This window comes from Trichechus manatus, unplaced genomic scaffold (genome assembly GCF_000243295.1).
Source record: "Trichechus manatus latirostris isolate Lorelei unplaced genomic scaffold, TriManLat1.0 scaffold00087, whole genome shotgun sequence".
NCBI lineage: Eukaryota > Metazoa > Chordata > Mammalia > Sirenia > Trichechidae > Trichechus > Trichechus manatus.
In genome coordinates this window covers 11,476,802-11,498,835 of record NW_004444023.1, presented here as the reverse complement: position 1 = coordinate 11,498,835, position 22,034 = coordinate 11,476,802, and the positions used below count along the sequence as shown (strand labels likewise).

At 52.1% G+C, this 22,034-nt stretch overlaps 1 protein-coding gene across 1 annotated transcript in view; it reads left to right on the top strand.

The window, feature by feature from the left end:
* ZNF787 (zinc finger protein 787) overlaps positions 1-22,034 on the top strand; it is a 24,230-nt gene that overhangs the window by 604 nt on the left and 1,592 nt on the right. The window contains exons 2-3 of the mRNA XM_012557107.2: positions 17,364-17,452; positions 21,537-22,033. Of these exons, the coding sequence (XP_012412561.1) occupies positions 17,374-17,452; positions 21,537-22,033 (576 nt within the window). The 5' untranslated portion in view covers positions 17,364-17,373. The remainder of the gene's footprint in view (positions 1-17,363; positions 17,453-21,536; position 22,034) is intronic.

The window sequence follows — 22,034 nt, the reverse complement described above, 5'->3', positions numbered from 1 at the left end:
CGGGAGCGCGCGCTCGAGACTGTCCGTGAGCGACGTCTCATGGGGGAGGGGGACGGGCAAGCACACAGCGTGGTCTGTGGAGCGCGAGTGCGCGTGCGCGGCGCCGGTGGCGCGTGGTGGTGGGGGGCGCGCTCAGGCTGGCGATTGCGCGTGCGTACCACCGCGGCGCCCCTCCGTTACCCCCACCCGGTCCACCGACCGTGGCCGGCAATGGAGGCCCCGGCGGGGCCTGACCCCATGATGCGGCCTCGCGGGGACAGTGTCGGTCCCCGGACCTCCAGTCTCCTTCTTTTCAAATAAACCGGGGGCCCGTGGTCTCCCCAGGCCGCACAGTCTTCAACCAGGCGCGTGGTTCATTCATTCCTGCTCCCGCGCCCCCGGAGAGGGAAGGGACGGGGCCAAGGTCAGCCGCCGCGTGGCCCGCGGGCCGGACGAGGACGGCGGCCGGAGCCTAGTGTTCTGAGGCCCTGCCCATGTGTTCTGCACCTGCCCCCCCGCCCCGGTCTGGGAGGGACGATCACAGAGGGACACCCCCCAGTCCGTAGAGATGCCAGAAGGCTCCTTGACAGACCCTGCGGGGCAAGCTCTCAGCAGAGGGTGTGAACAGGACTTGACCAGTGCCATGCCCTGTGCTGGGCACCAGGGACAGGAGCAAGGGACAGAGACGCAGACCCGGACACAGTTACCACCCTGGGTGGCTAGAAACCTGTATAGGTACAGGGAGAAGGCAGCTGACCCAGCCAAGTCCAGTGAGGATGGTCAGGGTTTTGGAAAGGGGTGACGTCGTTTGTTTTGTCAGTGTTGTTGTCAGGTTTTCTGTTGGGCATTGCAGGGGATCTAGTTGAAAGTCATTCGGCCTCAGCTCTGGGGCTACCGTTTATCCGGGCTTATCTCCTCTGTAAACTCTAAGTCTGTCTGGCTAAACGCATCTGACAATCACGTCCGTGTCCTTGATATGGTTCCTTCCGTTTTTCCTGCTTCAGCCGCAGGTTGGACGTTTGGACCTGATTGCCACTGGTCTTATTGCACATCTGATCCCTTTTCCTACTGGAAGCTTCCTAATCTACACCTGTAGAGGAGGACACCTGTAGTGGATTGGTGGAGAGCTCTGGAAGGAAACAGACCTGGGGTCAAGTCCTGGCTCTGGCATCACTTCTTTTGTGATCTTAGACAAGCAGTGATAATGGTTTTTATCTGACTGGTAGGCATATTACACTTTAGTTTTGGAACTGGAGCAGACCTCCTGCAGGTGAAGTGTGCAGAGAGGGCCCCACTCCCCCCACCCCCAGCCAGGCATTCTGAGGTTCCGTTGGCTCCGACTGTTGCAGCTCCAGCTCCGTGACCTCAGACGTGCTGCTTCCCCTTTCCCAGCTCAGTTCCCCGTTTTATGAAATGGGTAGCGGCATCCACAAGTCACTGAATACATGAAGAGGCTGGAAGAGGCTGTCACATATACCATGGCCTGGTGTGGCGACACAGGGTCCTGGTACAGGGTGGTGGGGCCAGAAGAGGCATCTGCCCCAGCCCAGGTGGGAGAGGAGGGGCATTGAGCACTCATTTCCTGGGGCTCCCATGTACCAGACCTAGTGCTGGGTGGTATGCGGAAACTGGTGTGCATCAAACCATTCCTGAGGGCAGCTCAGAGAACCAGGAGGATGACATGTAATACACGTGCAATGGTGGAGGAGTGAGGGCTTTGTCAGAACATCCCTGGGAGCTACGGGAGCCCAGAGGGATGAGCGTTTGGCCAGGGTGGGATTTGAAGAACAGAGAGGAACTAGCCCAGAAAACCCTGAGGTGCACCTGAGTGGGACATGGTCAGAGTCCATGTCCAAGGCCACCAGGCAGCTGCAACAGATGCAGGTCAGCAGGCCTGGCCCTGTGCCAGTGGCACTCAACAGTCGTGAGTGCTTAGAGGTCTTCAACCCTGTTTTGTGAGCATGCACCAGGCGCTCCAGTTGCACACCTTAGCCCAAGTCTCATGCAGGGTCAGAATGTAGGTTGGCATCAGAGTCTCGCGTGCATGTTCTTAACTGAACGCCACCTCTGCTGAGTGGTTTCTTTCAGCTGCGGCTGGGCCTGGGGGAGGGGGAATAGAGGTGGTGTTGAAGGTGTCATGGGTGGGGTGGGGACTCTGGGCTCCCAATCTGATGGGGCACACTGCACACCAGGGCGCTGGCCAGTCCAGGGACTCCCAGGCCCAGCACCCTACTATTTTCCGGGAATGCCAGGTGCGGGTTCGGGGACAGTCAGGACCCAGGTGTGAGTGTTGTGATCAGGTGGTGGAAGGCTAGGTGAGCCACAGAAGGGGCCTCCTGACCCAGCCTTGGGGCAAGAAGGTGGGGGTGGCCAGGTAGCCACACTAACAGTGCTATTGCCCTGTCACAGGGCTGTTACCTCACAGCCGTCGAGCACCCAAACCAGTCCTGGACTCAGATGTGTCAGGCCCTTCCTTGGGGAGTTTTTGGGCTCAGTTGCTGCCTCTGCCTCTGCCTCTTGCTGTCTCCGTCTGGGCTCAAAGACTGGCTTCTCTCTCACACTGAGTGTGGAGTTCCATTTGGCTCACATCTCCTGAGTCTTGGAATGGGTGATGCTGGGGCCTCAGAGATGCATCAGACGTGGTCCTTGGCTTGAAGCTCATGGTCAGGCTGGTCAGAGAGTGGTGGGTTTCCTAGGCTGTCTGTGCTCAGGGTCTGTGCCACTTGTGTGGGGACCAGCCCCTGTGTGGGGACTAGCCCCTGTCCCTGGGAGTGGGTGCTGTGCTGGCTGCACTGTGGGTGCCCGGGGAGGTGGGGCTGGGCCCTGTGGTGATGCTGTAGAGGTAAGACAAGGATCCCTCCCTGAGACCTGGGGCTCCCCTGTAATAATGAAAGTTAAAAGGAGAAAGCGCTGAGCGTCCTAAGAGGAGAGAGGGAACCTGCCTCTGTGGTGTGGCAGGTGTGGATTTGCCCCTCCGCTCTTCTCCTTCTTCGCTGGATACCTTTGGACTTGTCACACCATTTCTCTAAACCTTGGTTTCCTCATCTGTGAACGAGGGATGGCAGTTCCAGCTGATGCTCATCAGGCATCTGGCTCTGTGTGGAACACTGATCATGCGTCATCTCATTCAACCTCGACAGTAATCCTGCGAAGATGAGAGGGACTTAGAGGGGAAGTGATTTGCCAAAGCCACGTGGCTGGTCAGTGGTAGGGCGCAATTCTGATGCTGGCCGCCTGCCTCAAGGGATTTGCCCCTTAGCCAGTACGCTGCACTTGCCGCCTCTCACCCTGTGGGGACTGGAGACTATGTGATTGGTAAATGCTGTCTGTTATCATTTAACCAGAGAGGGCAGTGGGAGCTGAGGGAAGGGAGGGTATCTGGGAGGGCTTCCTGTGGTAGGTGTTCTTCACCTTATTATTCTTGTTAGGTTTTGTCGAATCAGTTCTGACTCATAGTGACATCATGTAACAGAGTAGGGGTTCCTAGGCTTTAGTTTTTATGGAGGTAGATCACCACATTTTTCTTGAACTGAGCCAGTGGGTGGGTTCGAACTGCCAACCTTTCAGTTAGCAGAAGAGTGCTTAACCACTTCCTCACCAGGTCTCCTAACCAGGGCTTCAAAACGGTTCCGTTATGGCCGACGGAAACATGGGCAGCATATGTGTTGTGTAGCAACCAAATCTTCTGTGCATCAGCTTTTTACCTGAGTAGGAAACAGGCAGTGGTGCCCTGCTAAAAAATGGAGGCCACCCCACTGCTTTGAATGAGTGTTGTCTACAGTCTTTCAGCAGGGTACCACTGTCTGTTTCCTACTTGGGTAAAAAGCCGACACACAAGAGATTTGGTTGTTACGCAATACGTACGCTGCCATGTTTCTATCAGCCTTGTCTGAACTGTTTTGAACCGGTTCGAGCTCTGCTTCTGACATATCATTAGATAACCTAATGAAGGAAAAGATGGAGAAAGCACCTAAAGAGAGGAAGAGAGAGATAAGGGGGAGATCAGCACAGAAACAGAGGAAGAGGAGGATCACAAGGACTGTTTTGCTCAGCTCTGTGTCTCGAAAACCTGCATGAAGTGTGGACAGTGTTCTAGGGAAATGTCATCTACCAAAACTGGTGCCAGACAAGATGGAGACATGAGGACTGCTGTGCTGAGCTCTGTGTGTCTTGAAATGTCATCTACCAAGACTAATATCAGACGAGATGAAGATCACCATAGAGGAAACAGGAAAAGTTGCCATAGAGTTTCCCAAGTCCCTTCCCCAGATGGTGTCACCAGGGGGACCCCCAAACGTTTAAACAACAGGTCTAAGGTGGTGAGGGTCCAGCTCTGGCCCAGTGGTTGAGTGGGTGTGGACAGATGCGGGACATGGGACAGATGTCGGTTCTACCCAGGTTGGAGATCCAGGTGGGAGGCAGGTGCGCCTGCGAACCAGGGCTGCCCTACTATGAATGAGGGATAGAGTTGCTCACAGGAGATGGGTGGGAGGAGGTGGTTAGGGAGAGCAGAAGGATTTCCCTGCAGACACAATGGTTCCATCCGAGCCTCCTGGGGGGTGTTCAGCTGTTGGCCATGCGAAGCTGAGTAACCAAAGAGAAGAGACGGCAGGTGGGGACTGTAGTTTCTGGGCACTGGCCTCAGTGAGGGCCTGGTGCTGGCCCTCAGGGAGGTTACATGGGGAGGAGCTGACCCAGACCCTAAGAACCCTGAAAAGAAAGCTGAGCCAAGGTGGGAATGACTGCTAGGAAGGAAATGACCATGCTGTGTGTTACTGTGTGCTGTTAAGTCAATTCCGACTCATGATGACCCCTTGTTAACAGAGTAGAGCTGCTCCATGGGGTTTCCAATGCCGTAATCTTTACAGAAGTAGACTGCCACTGTGGAGTGGCTGGGTTTGAACACCAGTCTTTTGGTTGGCAGCTGAGTGCTTAACTGCTGCGCTACTAGGACTTCTTATGACCATGCTGTTTGAGATGGGGTGGCTTGTGGGGAGGGTGGCCTCCCTGCATCGGGCAGTCAGGAGGAGGTGACATTTGAGTGGACCCTTGAAAGACGAGAAGGAGCCGGCCAGGTGGAGAACTGGGTAGAGAGAGGGTTGAGGCCTGGGCAGAAAGAGTGAGGGGTGCTGGAGGAGGAAGTAAGTTGGAGAGGGGTCTGGGGCCAGGTCTGGGCCTTGGAGGGTCTGGGGAGGGGTTTGGATTTTAAATTAAGTACAGTGTGCATGTGTGCTAGGGGCTATTCAGGCAGGGAAGTGAGGGAACCAAGTTATTTTTTAGTAACAGCTTTATTGAGATATAATTCATGTACCATACAATTCACCCACTTAAGGTATACAATTCAGCAGTTTTTGGTATATTCACAGAACTGTTGCAAACATCACCACAATGAATTATAGAACATTCTCATCACATCCGAAGGAAACCCCGACCTGTTAGCAGTCAGCCCCTGTTCCCTTCTCCCCCATCCTTGGGAAACCACTAGTCTACTTTCTGTCTCCATGGATTTGCCTATTCTGGACGTTTTATATAAATGGAGTCATACTATATATGATTTTTTGTGTCTGGCTTCTTTCACTCAGCATGTTTTCAAGGTTCATCCATGTTATAGCATGTGTCAGGACTTAGTTTCTTTTTATTGCTGAATAATATTCCAAAACATACTACACTTTGTATATCCATTGGTTGATGGACATGTGGGTTGTGTCTACTTTTTGACTACTGTGAATAATACCGCTATGGACATTTGTGTACAGGCTTTTGTGTGGTCATCTGTTTTCATTTCTCCTGAGTATATACCTAGGAGTGGAATTGCTGGGTCATGTGGTAGCTCTCTGTTTAACCTTTTGAGGAACTACCATTCTGTTTTCCACAGCAGCCGCACCATTTTCCATTCCCACCAGCAGTGTATGAGGGTTCCAACTTCTCCACATCCTCATCAACACTTGTTATTATCTGACTTTTTGGTTGTAGCCATCCTGTTGTTAGCTGCCTTTGAGTCAGCCCCTGACTCATGGTGACCCCATGCATAATGGAGTGAAACTGCCCGGTCCTGCACCATCTCCATGCTCAGTTGCACATTGGACCATTGTCATCCATAGGGTTTTCATGAGCCGATTTTCAGAAGTAGATTGCCAGGTCTTTCTTCCTAGGCTCTCTCAGTCTGGAAGTTCTGAAACCTGTTCAATGTCACAGCAACACTCAAGCCTCCACTGACCCCTGGGTGGTGGGTGGCTGCACATGACGTGCAATGGCCGGAAACTCTGGTTTCCCACATGGAAGGTGAGCATTCTACCACTGAACCACCCCTGTCTCTTTATAGCCATCCTAACCCACTGCCAGTGAGTTAATTCCGAGTCACAGCGACCTTATAGGACAGAGTAGAACTGCCCCAAAGGGTTTCTAAGGCCATAAATCTTTACCGAAACTGACCGCCATATCTTTCTCTGGAGCGGCTGGTGTGTTTGAACCACTGACCTTTCGGTTAGCAGCTGAGCACCTAACCACTGAACTGCTATAGCCATTCTAGTGGGTGTGAAATGGAATCTCAGTTTGATTTGTATTTTCCTGGTGCTAATAAGGTTGAGCATGTTTTCCTGTGTTTATTGGCCATTTATAGATCTTAGGAGAAATGTCCATTCGGATCCTTTCCCGGTTTTAATTGGGTTATTTGAACAGAGTGTTGGTCTGTGGTGTGAAGATCAGGCTTCAGAGGGGCAGATGGGAGCCAGGGCAGTGCAGGATGGAATGAGGCCCCAGGGAGTGAGAACTGAGAGAAGAGGGGAGGGTGACTGTGGGCAGGCCTCTGGGGGAGGCCGCAGCAGCAGGGAGGAGAGTGGAGGGAGGGAGGCTATGGAAGGCTCTGTCCTGGGCAGCTAGGCAGGTGAGCTTCAGGGAGGAAGCGGTGCAGGGCGTGCGTGCACGTGTGTCTGTTGTATGTGTGTTTGTGCACCCATGTGTGCACATGTGTTTATGCATGTACGTGTGTGCGTGTTTGCTAGTTGCAGCAGGATGACATGGAGGGTTAAGGTTGAAAAGTAGCCACAGGTGACCAGAATGTTTGAGAGGGGTCTTGACTGAGTGATGAAGTAGCAGGGTTAGGGTAGAGATTGCCCGGGAGGTAAGGCAAGGAGGTGGAGGTAATGACTGAAGTGACAAGATGGGATCAGGTGGTGAGGGGAAGAGACAAGGAGGGCAGTGGGGAGACAAACTGGGGTGGGGTTGGGTAGAGGAGGCAGGGAAAGGCTGTTGGCAGAGAGACAAGGCACAGAGTAGGGGGCTGAAGGAGAGAGCAGGCAGAGAGGGGAGACTGAGGCCGCAGCCTCCAGAAGGAAGGTGTCGCTGCTGAGCCAGCAGGTGAGGAGGAGAAGGTGAAACTGGCAGCAGAAGAAAGGGGATAATTGTTGGCAGGCATCCAGGGGAGGTGGGTGGGGCCCTAATAACAACAATAATAACAATAATTTGTCTAGTGCTTAATAGCCAAATGAGCCATCAGATGTGCATACTAATTGAGTCGCTTCAGGGCCCAGGCTTGGGGTGGGCTGGGGGAAGGGCAGCCTTCATCCTCCAGGTTATAGGCTGGAGTAGAGTAAGGAGAGCACAGAGGCCAGGGTGGAGGCCAAGAGTCCCAGTGGCTTCCATCCAAGGCTGGTTGTACTGCGAGAGGCTTTGAAGTGCTGAGCAGAGGCCCTACTGGTGTGCTCAGCTTGGGAGGCGATCGAATTCCACAGCCAGGCTGGCTCCTCAAGAGTGAGTTTGAGGCTTTCTCTTCCTGGGGGCTGTCCTCCCTAAAGGCTCCTCCAACACCGGGGTGCATCCTCTCACCTCCATGAGTGGCCGGGGCCCCCACTGTATATACACTCATACCCCTGCGACTCTGTGGTTTGGGTTGTCCACCCATGGAAGCAGGACCAGAGGCACCAGCACAGGTTTGAATGGGTGGGCGAGGAAGAGCTGATGTTGAGTGACACAGGGATGCTGATTGGTCCTACAGGCCTCTGCTTGTTGAGTCCTCACAGGACTCTGTGAGGTCCCAGCTGTCATCGTCGCTTCCCCAAGGTCACACACCAAACAGCTGGTGGTGTGGCCCGGCTTTCCAGGCAGGGCTCAGCTCAGTCATTAAGGTGAGGAAACCAAAAACCAAGCCAGTTGCCACAGAGTTGATTCTGACTTACTGTGACCCTGTGTGTGTCAGAGTAGAACTGTGTTTCATAGGGTTTTCAGTGGCTGGTTTTTCGGAAGTAGATCTCCAGGCCTTCCTAGGTTTGTCTGTGTGGACTTGAATCTCCAACCTTTTGGTTAGTTGCCAGGCTCTTAACTGTTTGCGCCACCCAGGGACACCAAAGATGGGGAGAGTTGTCTTAAATTCTGATCCAGGGAAGGAGGGATGGGGTTCACCACAGCTCCTCTGTGCCCAGTGCTGGGCTGTGCGCTTTCACCCACGCTGTTTCTGGGTGAGGTGTGGTATAACTGAAATGCAGAGGAAGAGGCTCTGCCCCAGGGTGATGCTGCTGGCTTCCAGCTCCTGTGCTAGACCTAGGGGACCTCCTGAAAAGACAAGACAGAAAGGAAGATTCCTCTCTTTAAAGCCTTTGTAAAGTTGAACTTAAGACTGGCTCCCTGCCATGTTTGTGATACAGTCCAGAGCCTTACCTGGCTTTCTGGGCCCTGCGCTCCAGCCCCCATTGCCTCTCGGCACTCTGCTTTTTGCTCCAGGGCTGGCTGCATGATTTGCCAGGCCCAGTGCAGAGTGAAAATGTGGGTCCTTTGTGCCAAAAGCAGGAGAAAAGATGTGCGCAAGGGCTGGGTTCAGCCTAGGACTCATGTACCAGCCCACCCTCTCTGCACCCAGGCTCCTGTCTTGGCAGACAGCCGAGTGCAGATCTGCGTGAGCTAAGGCCCCAAGCCCCCAGCCAGTACTCATTTGTCCTGGCAGATTTTACTTACACATGCAGATTCAGAGAGAAAATTAATGAGAATTTCAGGACGGTGACTGTGCAGCATTAACCCCAAGCCCAGGGCCACTTCCTAGTGAAGGCCTTGGTTGCAGGCCCAAGAAACTGCCCAGCCTGCCCCTTTCCCCCTCACGCCTCCTGAAGCCCCTCACATTCATCCCCACCCCAGTGCCTTTCCCTGTCTGTCTCCCCTGCCTGAGAGCTTCCCCCAAATCCTGGCACCTTGTTCCTTACCATCAGGGGTCGGCTGAGTTTTTACGGAAAGGGCGGAATAGTAAATGTTTCAGCCTCTACCAGCCATGTGGAGGATAGTGTGTAGGTATTTATGTAATCATTTAAAATACAACTGTTTCAATGTATAAAAACCACCCTTAGCCCAAAGGCAAGAAGCCCTGGTGGCTCAGGATTAAGTAATCGGCTGCTAATCCTGCCTAGGAAACCCTATGCAGCAGTTCTACTCTGTCACAAGGGGTGGCTGTGAGTTGAAAATCAACTCGCCTTAAGAGCGCAACAGCCCAAAGGCAGTAGCAGCAGGATCTGCCTGCTGGCTGAAGTTTGCAACCCCTGGTCCACCTGCTTTCATCTCCACACTTCCTTCCATCTCATGGAAGGTCTACCCCACCCTTTCCCACCAACCTAGCTCAGGATCAGCCCCTCCACTACCTGCCCCGCTGGATTCCTTCCTACCTCTCACCACCCACGAAAGTCATGTTTGTTTTCATGTGTATTGCCCCCCTATCGTCTTCTGGGCCATGGGGTTTCAGGGCTCTCAGGACATTCTTTTTTTAAAAAATTTTTTTTATTGATGTTGAAAGCATACACAGTAAACCATACACCATCTCAACAGTTTCCACGTGTACAATTCCGTGACATTTATTACATTTTTCGAGTTGTGCAACCACTGTCACCCTTCTTTCTGGGTTGTTCCTCCTCCATTGACATGAACTTACTGCCCCCCCTTCCTGTCTAATCTTTCAAGTTGCTGTTGTCAGTTTGATCCCATAGAGATCTTCAAAAGAGCACCATGTTCAAAGCAGACGTTTTTACTAAATAACCTGTTGCTTGGTTTAAAGAAAACGTCAGGAGTATTTTTGGTTTATGGTGTAAAGATTATCTCAGGGCAGCTTCGGGGGTTCATCCAGCCTCCGTGGCTCCAGAAAGTCTGAGTTTCTCAGGACATTCTTGATGAGCAGACGGTACTCTAGTGTCAGCCCATGGCAGGCCACTGGTGTTTTGCTGTTCTGCAGATGGGGAGAGTGAGGACCCTGAGTTAGAAAGCTGCAGAGCCTCGGGTCGGTGGAAGGGAGGGTGGAGAGTCCAAGGCAAACCCTTCTTTCCTTCCACCCCACAGCCTTGTCTGCTCTCTGCAGGAAGCTAGGATGAGGGTGGAGGCCTGGGGAAAGGTCTTAGCTGGGAAGTGCCTGCTTTTATTTAGTTACGTGTTAATTGTTCAGTGGAGACACATTGTCACCACTTGGCAAAACAAAAAAACCAAATGTGTTGAGTGGATTTTAACTCATAGTGACCCTGTAGGACAGGGTAGAACTTCCCCATAGGGTTCTCAAGGTTGTAATCTTTATGGAAGCAGACTGCCATATTTTTTACTGCAGAGCAGCTGGTGGCTTTGAACCGCTGACCTTTCGGTTAGCAGCCAAGTGCTTAACCGCTATGCCACCAGGGCAACTATGCATGTATAAAACCAAAAAAAAAAGAAAAGTCTTTATTGTCAAATTGATACTGACTCATACTGACCCTATAGGACAGAGTAGATGGGAGTGCTTGATGGATTCGAACTGCTGACCTTTTGTTTAGTAGCGAGCTCTTAACCACGTGCCACCAGGGCTCCAGAACCTCTTGGCAGACAAGTTACAAAGTAGAAAAGAAGGTAACAGAACCCTCTCTTTGGTCCTACCTCTTCAGCCCTGTTAACGCATCTTCTTTTTTTTTTTTTTTCCCCTTTTTTCCTCATGCATCTTAATGTTTACTGTGTAATTAGAGGGCGCATAGAATTTTTTAATTTTAGTTTTTTAATTGGGATATAATTAACATACCGTAAGATGTATCCTTTAGAGTGTACACTCCAGTGATTTTTAACATATTGTCATAGTTGTGCAGCCGTCACCCCTATCTAGTTCTAGAATGTTTTCATCATCTCAAAGAGAAACCTGAACCCATTAGCAGTCACTCTTCATTCCTACCCCTACCCCACGCAACCGCTAATCTACTCTCTGCCCGTATGGACTTGCCTGTTCTGGACATTTCACATAAATGGAATTCTACAATATGTAGCGCTTTGTGTCTGCCTGCTTTCACTTAGCATTTGGGTTGTCTCCACTTTTGGGGTACTAGGAATAATGCTGCAAAGAATGTTTGTGTATGAGTTTTTGTGTGGACACATGTTTTCACTTCTCTTGGGGTATATACCTGGGAGTGGCATTCCTGGATCAGATGATCACTCCCTGGTTAAGTGTTTGAGGAACTGCTGGACTATTTTCCACAGCGGCAGCACTGTTTTACAGTCCCATCAGCAGTGTATGAGGGTTCCGGTTATGGGCTTGTGTTGTGAACAGTGTCACAGTCCAAGGGCCCAGACTATTTTGTATCCTGCTGTGTGCCTTCTTAACACACAGTGATTTTCCTGTTTACGCATAGTCCTGGTAAACCCAAACGCGTTGCCATGGAGTTGATTTAGACTGATAGCGACCCTGTAGGATGGAGTAGAACTGCCCCATGAGGTTTGCAAGGATGTAAATCTTTACAGAAGCAACTGCCACATCTTTCTCCTGAGGAGCAGGTGGTGGGTTTGAATCGCTGACCTTTCAGTTATCAGCCAGGTGCTTAACCACTTTGCCACCAGCGCTCCTTATAGTCCTTGTATCTGTCAAAAAAAAAAATCAACTTATAGTCTTTTTTTCCTTACTTGTTATCAGTTGCTGTTGAGTGGACTCCCCAACTCACGGAGACCTTATGTATAATAGAACAAAACATTGCCTGGTCCTGCTTCAAGTTCATGATCTTTACTTCTCTTTGAGCCCTTTGTTGCAGCTATTGTGTCAATCCATCTCATTGAGGGTTTCTCTCATTATCACTGATCCTCCCAGGTTACCAGCCACGATGTCCTTTTCCAGCAGTTGGTCTTTCCTAATGATGTATAATGGAAGTGAGACGCAGTCTCACCATCCTCACTTCTAAGGAGCATTCTGGCTGTACTTTCTCCAAGACAGATTTGTTTGTTTTTCTGGCAGTCCGTGGTATATTCAGTATTCTTTGCCAACACTGTAATTCAAATGTGTCAGTTCTTCTGTCTGTCTTCCTTTTTCATGTTCAGCTTTCATATGCATTTGAAGTGATCGAAGAGATCGAGGCTTGGGTCAGGCACACCTTAGTCATCAGGGTGACATCTTTGCTTTTTAGAACTTTAAAGAGGCCTTTTGCAGCAGATTTGCCCAATGTAATACGTTGTTTGATTTCTTGGCTGCTGCTTCCATGATTGTTGATCCAAGTAGTATGAAATCCTTGGCAACTTTAACTTCTTATTACAGAAGTAATTATCAGTTAATCATAAAAAAAAAATTTAAGGAGCCCTGTGGCACAACAGTTAAGTGCTTGGCTGCTAACCAAAGGTTTGGTGGTTTGAACCTACCCAGCGGCTCAACGGGCAAAAGACCTGGCAATCTGCTCCCTTAAAGATTACAGCCTAGGAAACCCTATGGGGCAGTTCTACACTGTCAGGTAGGGTCACTATGAGTCAAAAATTGACTCAACAGCACCCAACAACAAAAGAAAACCAGGAAAATGAAGATAAACAGAAAGCAATTTCAAATAGCTCTTCATCTTATCAGCAGGAGATGCCCACTGTTGACGACATCACCACTGTCATTTCTGATGACGGTACAACGTTCTGTGGAATAGTTTCCACGTACAGTTTACTTAAACTCTCTCCCATCACTGGGCCGGTGGGTGTTTTCCGGTGGTTCCTCTGTTCTAAAGCTGCCGTGATGGACACTTTTCTGTAAGAAGTGCTTTTCAAGATCTGGGTTTCCCCCTCAGGTTCACTCTGGAGAAGTTGAGTGGCCTGGCCACACGAGTTTGCTCATGGTTCTTCAGCTGTATTGCCGCCAAGTTGTATAAGTTTGTCCTGAATTGTACAGATTTAACCCGAATCTCTCTGCCCAGCTCTTGGCATGCTGGGAGGGTAGGGGGATGCTCACTGGGAGAGAGAAGTCTGTCTGTCCTTTCCTATGTGGTTTTTACCACTTCCTGAAATGGGCTGGTGGGACTGGGCAGGTGATGGGGTGGGAGCGTTGAGGTTCATTCTTTGGCCTTCTCTCTCTCAGGTCTCTGCTCTGTTCAGATCCGTCCAGTCATGTGGTCACCCACCTACGCACCTACTTTCCTAGAAAGCTCCTGTCTTTGCCAGGCGCTGGTGCAGGCATCAGGCGCCCAGCAGGTGCCAGGACAGGGTGCTGACATGGGGCTGTGGCAGAGGATAGGCAGGCTGAGAAAGTAGCAGGGTAAGGGGGTGGCACCTCATGGTGGGGAGGGGTGTGGAGGGGAGAACAGGGCAGGGGCTGGAAGGTGGCATCTCTTCTCAAACCCTGGCCCAGAAGGAGGTGGTCGTGAGGACCTGGAGAAGGAGAGGTCCAGGCAGGGGCACGGAGGGTGCGGTGCGTCGATGGATATGTAGGGCAGGGGGTGTGCAGGTGCCATCTCATCTCCTGGAAGACCCTGCAGTGACTTGGGTCCTGCCTGGCATGGCCCATGCTGGGTGAGCCCCACTGCCCCTGTGAGCGTGGCTATTACTCATGTGCTCACTGCTGTTGCTGCAAGGAGCCCTCAGGGTCTAGCCCTACCTGCCTCTGTGAGCCTTAGTCTCCCTGTCTGTCACACGTGTCAGAGGGCCTGCTGCACTTCACATTCCATCCCCTCCCCATCTCATCTCCTGTTGTTCCCTGCCTCCATTCACTACCGCTGCCCCCCCGCCCCGGGCCTCCCTGCTGTCCCAGGACTCCAGCCTGTGTCTGCCCCAGGGCCTTTGCACTTGCTGTCATGCTGCCTGTGTCCCTCCTGCCACACTGTTCAGTCTGGCCCCTTCTATGGCCCTTCAGAGATCCCCTCAGAGATCTGCCACCTGACTTCCCTGCTGAACTGGCTGTCCTTTCCCTTCCTTCCCCTTTCTCCTCTCCTCCCCCTGTCCCCTCCCCTCTGCACCTCTCCTTTTCCCCCTCTCCCTCCGTGTCCTTTCTTCCTGGCAATTCCGCTGTCTGAAATCATGTTTTCATTGGTGTGCTTGTTTGTCATCCGTCTGTCTCACCCACCAGGGAACCTCCCTGAAGGCAGGGGCTTGTTCACTAAGGTCTCTTCTGTGCTGGGAGCAATGCCTGGCCCCTGAAGACTTCTGTGCCTGCGGGAGGAGGGGTTGGCTGGGACACGCTGGGAGGAAGGACAGGACGTCTACCACGTGGAAGGGCCCCCTGTGCTCGGCTTGGGCACCCTTGGTGGCCCTAGTCCTGCGTGGGATAATAACAGCCTGCTAGTTGTTCTCATTAGGCTGCAATAAAAATGGAGTCAGAGAGTGGGCGGGTGCAGCTCTTTAGAAGTCAGCAGTCTACTGTCAGTCCTGTAATTAGCCAGAATGAGACCGCTAGTCCATTTGACACAGGGAGGAGGGCAAAGAGATCAGAAGTGGCAGGTGTGTGGACAAGTCGGTGTGATACTGCTGGCAGAGGAGCGGCTGATGAGAGTGGGCGCCCATCCTCTCACTTTGGCTGGTCCTGTGCCCGCCCCATCTCAGCTCGCAGTCAGCCTTATGGTATCTGGTCACAGTTCTTCAGGGCCAGGGGTGACAGAGAAGCCACTGGTGGGTGCGGCGAGGGTGGTCTGATCACCTGGAGACCACTTGCACATGTTAGCTCGCTCTCAGGGCATGCGCTGTGCCAGGGTGAGCTCCCTCCTCAGCTCCAGCCCCTCTGAGGGTCTGCCCAGAGTTTGTCCACTCGCTCCTAGTCCTGTGCCTGCCCGCTGCTACCCAGCCACGCTTCAGCCTCTGTTCCCTCTGGCCATGTTCCCACGTGCCCTCGCCCCGCATCCTGAATGGTCTGCTCGCTGCCAGCCGGGCCAACTCTCTCCTTTGCTCCTCCTCCCTGCAGTCTTCTGGCCTAGGTGGTGCCTGCGGCCCTGCCAGGCCTGCTCCTGGTCTCCTTCTCTAGAGGTTCCTGAGGAGAGGCTGCTCCTCCCTAGGGCCCAGGCCTTAGGCCCCACTGCCGTTGGTCCTGCCGCCCCCTCCCTGGAGCCCCTGTCAGTGGTACACACGGTTTATGCACTCTGATGCTAACAAAACGTTGGGGTTGGAGTCCACCCGGAGGCACATCAAGAGGAGAGGCCTGGCAGTCTGCTTCTGAAAAATCAGCCAGGGCCCTTATGTGGGCTGGGAGCCAGGAGCTGGACCCCACTGAGTCCTGCTGGACTAACATGCTTTAGAGGAAACTTAGAAGGAGAACTCCTCTGGAGAACTTGTGTGCTCACCTGAGGCTTCTCCTCCTCCTTCAGTCCCATCTGGCTCTTCACTCAGATATGTCTGTGTGAGCTTGTGATGTCATGTAACAACTGTATGAGTTTATGACATACAGGACCCATGTGAGTTTAGGACATCATAAAATACCTGTGTGAGTTTATGACATCGTACAACACCTGTATGAATTTAGGATGTTACACAACAGTGTGAGTTTACGATGTCATATAACATATAAAGGTCTTAGAGTGGCTCTTGGCACATAACGCATTGCCATCGAGTTGGCGACCCCATGTGTTAACAGAGTAGAACTGCTCCATGGGGTTTTCTTGGCTGTAATTTTTTTTTTTTTTTATATATAACCATGATTTCATTTTATTCAACTTAATATCATTCATAAATATTTTACTATGTATTTCTAAAAGATAAGACTTCCTTTTTTAAAAAATTTCATTGTGCTTGAGGTGAAAGTTTACAGCTCAAGTTAGTTTCTCATTCAAAAACTTACGCGCAACTTTTTTTGTGACATTGATTGCAATCCTTGTAATGTGACGGAACTCTCCCCCTTTCCACCCCGGGTTCCACTATTCATTAGTCTGATTTTCCTGTGCTTTCCTGCCTTTTCCTCTTGTGGGTAGGAGTTGGACCATTTGGTCTCGCATATTTAATTGAACTAAGAAGCACGTTCCTCACGTGTGTAATTTTGTTTTATAGGCCTGTCTAATTTTTGTCTGAAAAGTGGGCTTTGGGAATGGCTTCAGTTCTGAATTAGCAGGGTATCTGGGGACCATAGTCTCGGGGGTTCCTCCGTTCTCTGTCACACCAGTAAATCTGGTCTTTTTTTGTAAATTTGAATTTTGTTCTACATTTTTTTCCCACTCTGTCCGGGACTCTATCGTGATCCCTGTCAGAACGGTCGGTGGTGGTAGCCAGGCACCATCTAGTTGTTCTGGGCTCAGGCTGGTGGAGGCTGTGGTTCATGTGGTCCTTTAGTTCTCTGGACTAATATTTTCCTTATGTCTTTGGTTTTCTTCATTCTCCTTTACTCCGGATGGAATGGGACCAATAGATGTATCTTAGATGGCTGCTTGAAAGCTTTTAAGACCCCAGACGCTGCTTACCAAAGTAGGATGTAGAACTTTTTTTTTATGAACTACGTCATGCCAATTGACCTAGATATCCCCTGAGACCATGATCCCCAACCCTCAGCCCCAGCAACCCGGTCCCTCGAGGTGTTTCGATGTATCTAGGAAACATCTATGATTTTGCCTTGGTCAGGTTGTGCCGACTTCCCTTGTATTTCGTGTTTTCTTTCCCTTCACCAAAGGCTTGGCTGTAATTTTAATGGAAACAGATCACCAGGCCTTTCTTTCGTGGTGCCACTGAGTCGATTTGAACTGCTAACCTTTAAGTTAGTAGCTGGGCACAAACTCACCTTACAGTACATATACTGCACGTGAAGGTCTTGGACTGGAGCTGGTGCACAGCCCTGCCTGTGTATAGCCCCTGCCCTGCTGTTCATGCCTCGGCTCAGGTGCCGCCTGGCTCTGAGGGCCTGACATGGAGCTGCGGGGCTCTGACCACAGACAGTGGAGGTGGGAGCAGCCAGTACTGTGGTCAGAACTCCCTGCATGCTGTCACTGTTAGTTCCGCCACCGCCTTCTGAGAAGGAAACTGAGGCACGGCCCCAGTCCACGCAGGTGGTATGTGGTAGAGGCAGGACTGAGTCCAGGCTCTCTATAAACTGCCCTTGGTTGTTGGTGAGGGAGGAGGCTTTGATTCCCTCCCTGCTGTTGACTCATCAGCCCTCGAATGCCACATGCCATGGCCACTGTCTGGAAGCCGGCGAGGTTCTGCTTTTGAGGCCTTGGCCCTGTGGGACTTCCTGTCAACCCTGTCCCCCAACTCTTTCCCGACAGGGATCCTGACATGGAGCTGCGGGAGGAGGCCTGGTCTCCAGGGCCGCTGGACTCTGAGGACCAGCAGATGGCCAGCCACGAGAACCCGGGTGAGTGGCCACCGTCGGGCCTGGCTCCTGCCTGATCCTCCATCTGGCCTCTGGGACCTCTCTTTCCTCCAGAGGCTGTGGTGGTGCCCACCTGGCCTGGGCCATGTACCACCTCTCAGGGTTCCTCTTCCCACCTATAGATGAGGGGCCATGCATGCTCTCCAGGTATCCTTCCTACTGGCTGTTCCGTCACCCTTTGGACAGACCTTGGGGGGCTGCTCTTTTCCTTGTCTGGTTCACCGCTCCTTGTGCCCTGAGGCAGCGTGGGCATCTGTTGTTGAGAGCTCCTTGTCCCCTCAGCGACCTGGATGTCCCATTCCATGTCCACCGCGGCCCCTTGACTCCCTAGCAGGAAACTTCAGGGGTGCCCACGGGGCCAGGGCGGTAACGGTTATGTGTGCAGGGGCCGGGGAGCTGGAGGGCAGGCACCGAGGAAAACTGGACGTCTGCGATTTTATGTAAAATCTTTCACTTTTTAAGTGTTGGCAGCATTTTTTTTTAATACATAATTTGGGGTCAAGTATAACTGACCTGAGGGCTGCACACGGCTTGGGAGTCACTTTTAGGGAGATCTTGCAGCCCCACTGACAATCTTCGTGGACTCCCCTTCCTCCATCCCCCTCTCATCGAAGGCTATGCTCCCTGTGTCCTGGGGCTTCCACAGCCGGGCAGCCTCAGGCCAAAGAAACAAAGCTAGGCTTCTCCATGCCAGGCATCACATTGGCACAGTGTCCACAGACTCATCTGGAAAGGGCACACTTGTCTCGGTTGTCTCACGACTCTGCCATCATAGTGTGAAAGCAGCCCCAGATGGTACGGATATCCCCATATGACTTTACTTACAAAAGCAGGCAGGGAGCCGTAGCCTGCCAGCCCCTCCCTGTACAGAATACTGTAGTTGCCCAAGAGAAAGATCATGGGGTCCTAGACATAAGCAGGGGGATAAAACCAAAACCCATTACTGTGAAGTTGATTCCGACTCATGGTGACCCTATAGGACAGAGTAGAAATGCCCCATAGGGATTTCTAAGGAGCAGCTGGTGGATTCGAACTGCCGACCTTTTGGTTAGCAGCTGAGCTCTTAACCACTGTGTCACCAGGGCTTCTCAAGCTGGGGATATATCTTTAAAGGTATACCGGCCACCCTTCCACTTATTTCTAAGAAGCCACAGAAGGATGTGAATGTCACCTACCCAGAGGCCAGGACTGTGGCTATCTTGGTTCTAAAAAATACGAAAAGAGAGAAACCAAACGTGGTGACCCCACGTTTGTCAGAGTAGAGCTGTGCTCCACCGGGTTTTCAGTGGCTGCGTTTTCAGATGTAGATTGCCAGGCCTTTCTTCTGAGGTGCCTCCTGGTGGACTTGAATCTCCAACCCTTTGATTAGTAGCCAAGTGGAAACCGTTTGCACCACCCGGGGACCTGCGTCTTGGTTCTCCACATGAAGAAACTGAGCCCTGCAGGGCTCAGCACTTGCTGAAGACACGCAGCCATGGGACGCAGACACCTCCCTGTCCACCAGGCTGCCAGCCCCTCGGAGCAAGAGGACGGGGTTGTCTGTCTTTCCCCATCTAGCCCCTCGTCCTGCACCCCTTTTCTTCCTCTGTCTTGTGCCCTTGTCCTTCCAACCTTCTTAAAAATCAATTTTATGATCTTTTTCATCATGGAAATCTCAGACGTATGTAGAAAGCCGTGTAGTGAGCCCGTTTCCCACTACCCGGCTGCAGCGACTGGCAGCGTTTTGCTGGTCTGTCTTCATTGTGTTCTTCCTGGAGTGCTTTAAGGACAATCCCAGACAACATACCATTTCACCCAGAACTCCTGCAACAGATAAGGACTTTAAAAACAAACAGGACAAAACTACGAAACAATGATGTCTCCTCACAAAACAGACAGTTATTCCTTAATATCACCTAATACCCCATCCATACTGAAATCGCCTCTTGTCTCCAAAATGTATGTTAACCATTGAGGAAGTTAATTTTTAATTTTATGAGTTATCCATTAACTCATTCTCTTTGTAAGACATTTAAAGAAGTACAGGCAGGTCTCGGGCACCCCTGCTTCAGTGCCCCCACTCCCTCTTCTCCCAGTCCTGGAAGCTGTTGGAAGTCTCTTCCCCACTGGGCAGCAGGCTGTCCAAGAGAGTCAGGGAGCCTCTGCTGGAGCCGCTTCTACCAGAGGTCCTATAGTTCCAAAGGGGTGATGAGGGGCAGGGAGGGTGTGTGTGTCTTGTTTTAGAAAGCTTTCTGTGGCCATCTGTGGAGAAGGGGCCGGGGCTCGTTCTTCCTTCCCTAGAGCTGCATGGGCACCGTTTTCCCAGGTGGAGTCCAACTAAGGGCCGTGGCTCCTTCCCCAGCCAGTGGCTTAGCCTCAGTGTCCTTGGAGAGCCTGGGTCAGGGGGCTGGGCCTCAGGTGCTGAGGAGGAAGGGGCCTGACCTGACCCAGCAGGCTGGGTCGGTGTGAGCCCCCTGCCCATCTCTGACCACACTCATGGTCCCCTGCTTCTGCAGACAAGAGGCCCCTTGAGAGAGGTGGTACAATGAGCCAGCGTGTGTGTATGTCCCCGTGTGTCCAGGGCATGTGTCCCAGGGGCCCAGCTTCTTCTGCTGTAATAAACTGGTGCCGTAACACCTCACTTCTGTGTTCTTCACACCTTGTTGCCTGTGAAGTCGTTTACACTGTCACCTGCGCGCACACACAGAACGTGTAATTATGTATATGTGACTGACAAGAAAGTTCGTAGAGCAGTCTTCACTGTCACCAAAAGCAGTGTATGTTCAACACTGACTTAAAAAAAAAAAGTATTACATGTATGGTAAACCAGACACGTAGAAAAATCAAATAGCCTAAGGCTTGCATATGTAAGAAAAAAAGAAAAGGGACTCGAGCATCCCTCCATTATGCCATTCTCACTTCCAAGTCTTGCTGTAGAGGTAGCAACCCCTTCAACCTGCCAGCGCTCTTGTGGGTTTCTCTCCCTGATTCTAGGCACTGCAGGCAGGCCCCAACCCCCTGGGAGGTGAGGTTGGGTGCCCACAGCAGCACCCTCCTACTTAGTTCTGGTGATGGCAGGCGTCAGAGTTCATGTCCTGGGTACTGTAAATATTTGTAGCTGAATCACATGGTGCATTGCCACTAAATTTTCTTTCTTGACAACTGCAAACAAGTTTATTTTAATCGCAGGAGCACAGCACTTGTAATTCGTCAGGTAAGTGCAGCTGACTTTGAAAAGCAAGCTGCCTCTCCCACCCCCACCCTCACCCTCATTCTCACTCCCCTTCCCGGCGGCACAGAGCCCCCCGCCCTTCCCGTTTCAGTGTTTACATCTTCTCTATCTCTGAGTAATGTGCTTACACTTCCGTTTCTTGATCTGTGCTGACACCAGAATGGACTCCACGCCTCCTCATCAGTAGTTCCCCCCTTCCTGATTTCCTACCTGAATTTTTTTTCTTCTGCCCCAGCTAATTCAAGGAGCATATTTTAATACTCAGTGTTAGAGCCCCCCCCCCCAAAAAAAAAGAAAACCAAAGCAACCCAAACCTATTGCGGACGTGTGGATTCCAACACATGGCTGTAATCTTGAGGGAAACGGATTTGCAAGCAGATTTGTGGTACCGCTGGGTGGGTTCGAACCACCAACCTTTGGGTTAGTAGTCAAAGCACAAGCTGGTCCCACCCCCAGGGTTTTCCATTGGGTAGGTCTGGGTTGGGGCCCGAGAACTTGCATCTCTAACAAGTTCGCAGACTCTGCTGGTGCTGCGCATCTGGGAATCCTCTTCGAGGAGTACTGCCTTAGAGTTTGAGGAGCCCTGGTGGCACAGTGGTTAAGCGCTGGGCTGCTAACTGAAAGATCGGTGGTTAGAACCCGCCAGCCTTAGAGTTTAGGGTGTGCCAGCCCTCTGAGGTGGTACTGTGACCGTTCTGGGTTATAGGGGTGCCCGCGGAAGGCGCATAGCAGGTGGATAAGCTACGACTTGAGGCCCAACGGTGCCTGGCACTAGACCGCACATGCGCACAGAAGGTCCCCATTCTCGAGCTCCGCCTCTGACTCGCCTCCTTCCCCGCCCCTCTTGCCTTGCAGTGGACATCCTCATCATGGATGAAGAGGACGTTCCCACCTGGCCCCCGACCAAGCTGTCTCCGCCCGCAACGGCGCCTCCAGCTGGCCCCCCTCCTCGGCCGCGCCCGCCCGCGCCTTACATCTGTAACGAGTGCGGCAAGAGCTTCAGCCATTGGTCCAAGCTGACGCGGCACCAGCGCACGCACACCGGCGAGCGGCCCAACGCCTGCGCCGACTGTGGCAAGACCTTCTCGCAGAGCTCGCACCTGGTGCAGCACCGGCGCATCCACACGGGTGAAAAGCCGTACGCCTGCTCCGAGTGTGGCAAGCGCTTCAGCTGGAGCTCCAACCTCATGCAGCACCAGCGCATCCACACCGGCGAGAAGCCCTACGCTTGCCCCGATTGCGGTCGCAGCTTCACGCAGAGCAAGAGCCTGGCTAAGCACCGGCGCTCGCACAGCGGCCTCAAGCCCTTCGTGTGCCCGCGTTGCGGCCGCGGCTTCAGCCAGCCCAAGAGCT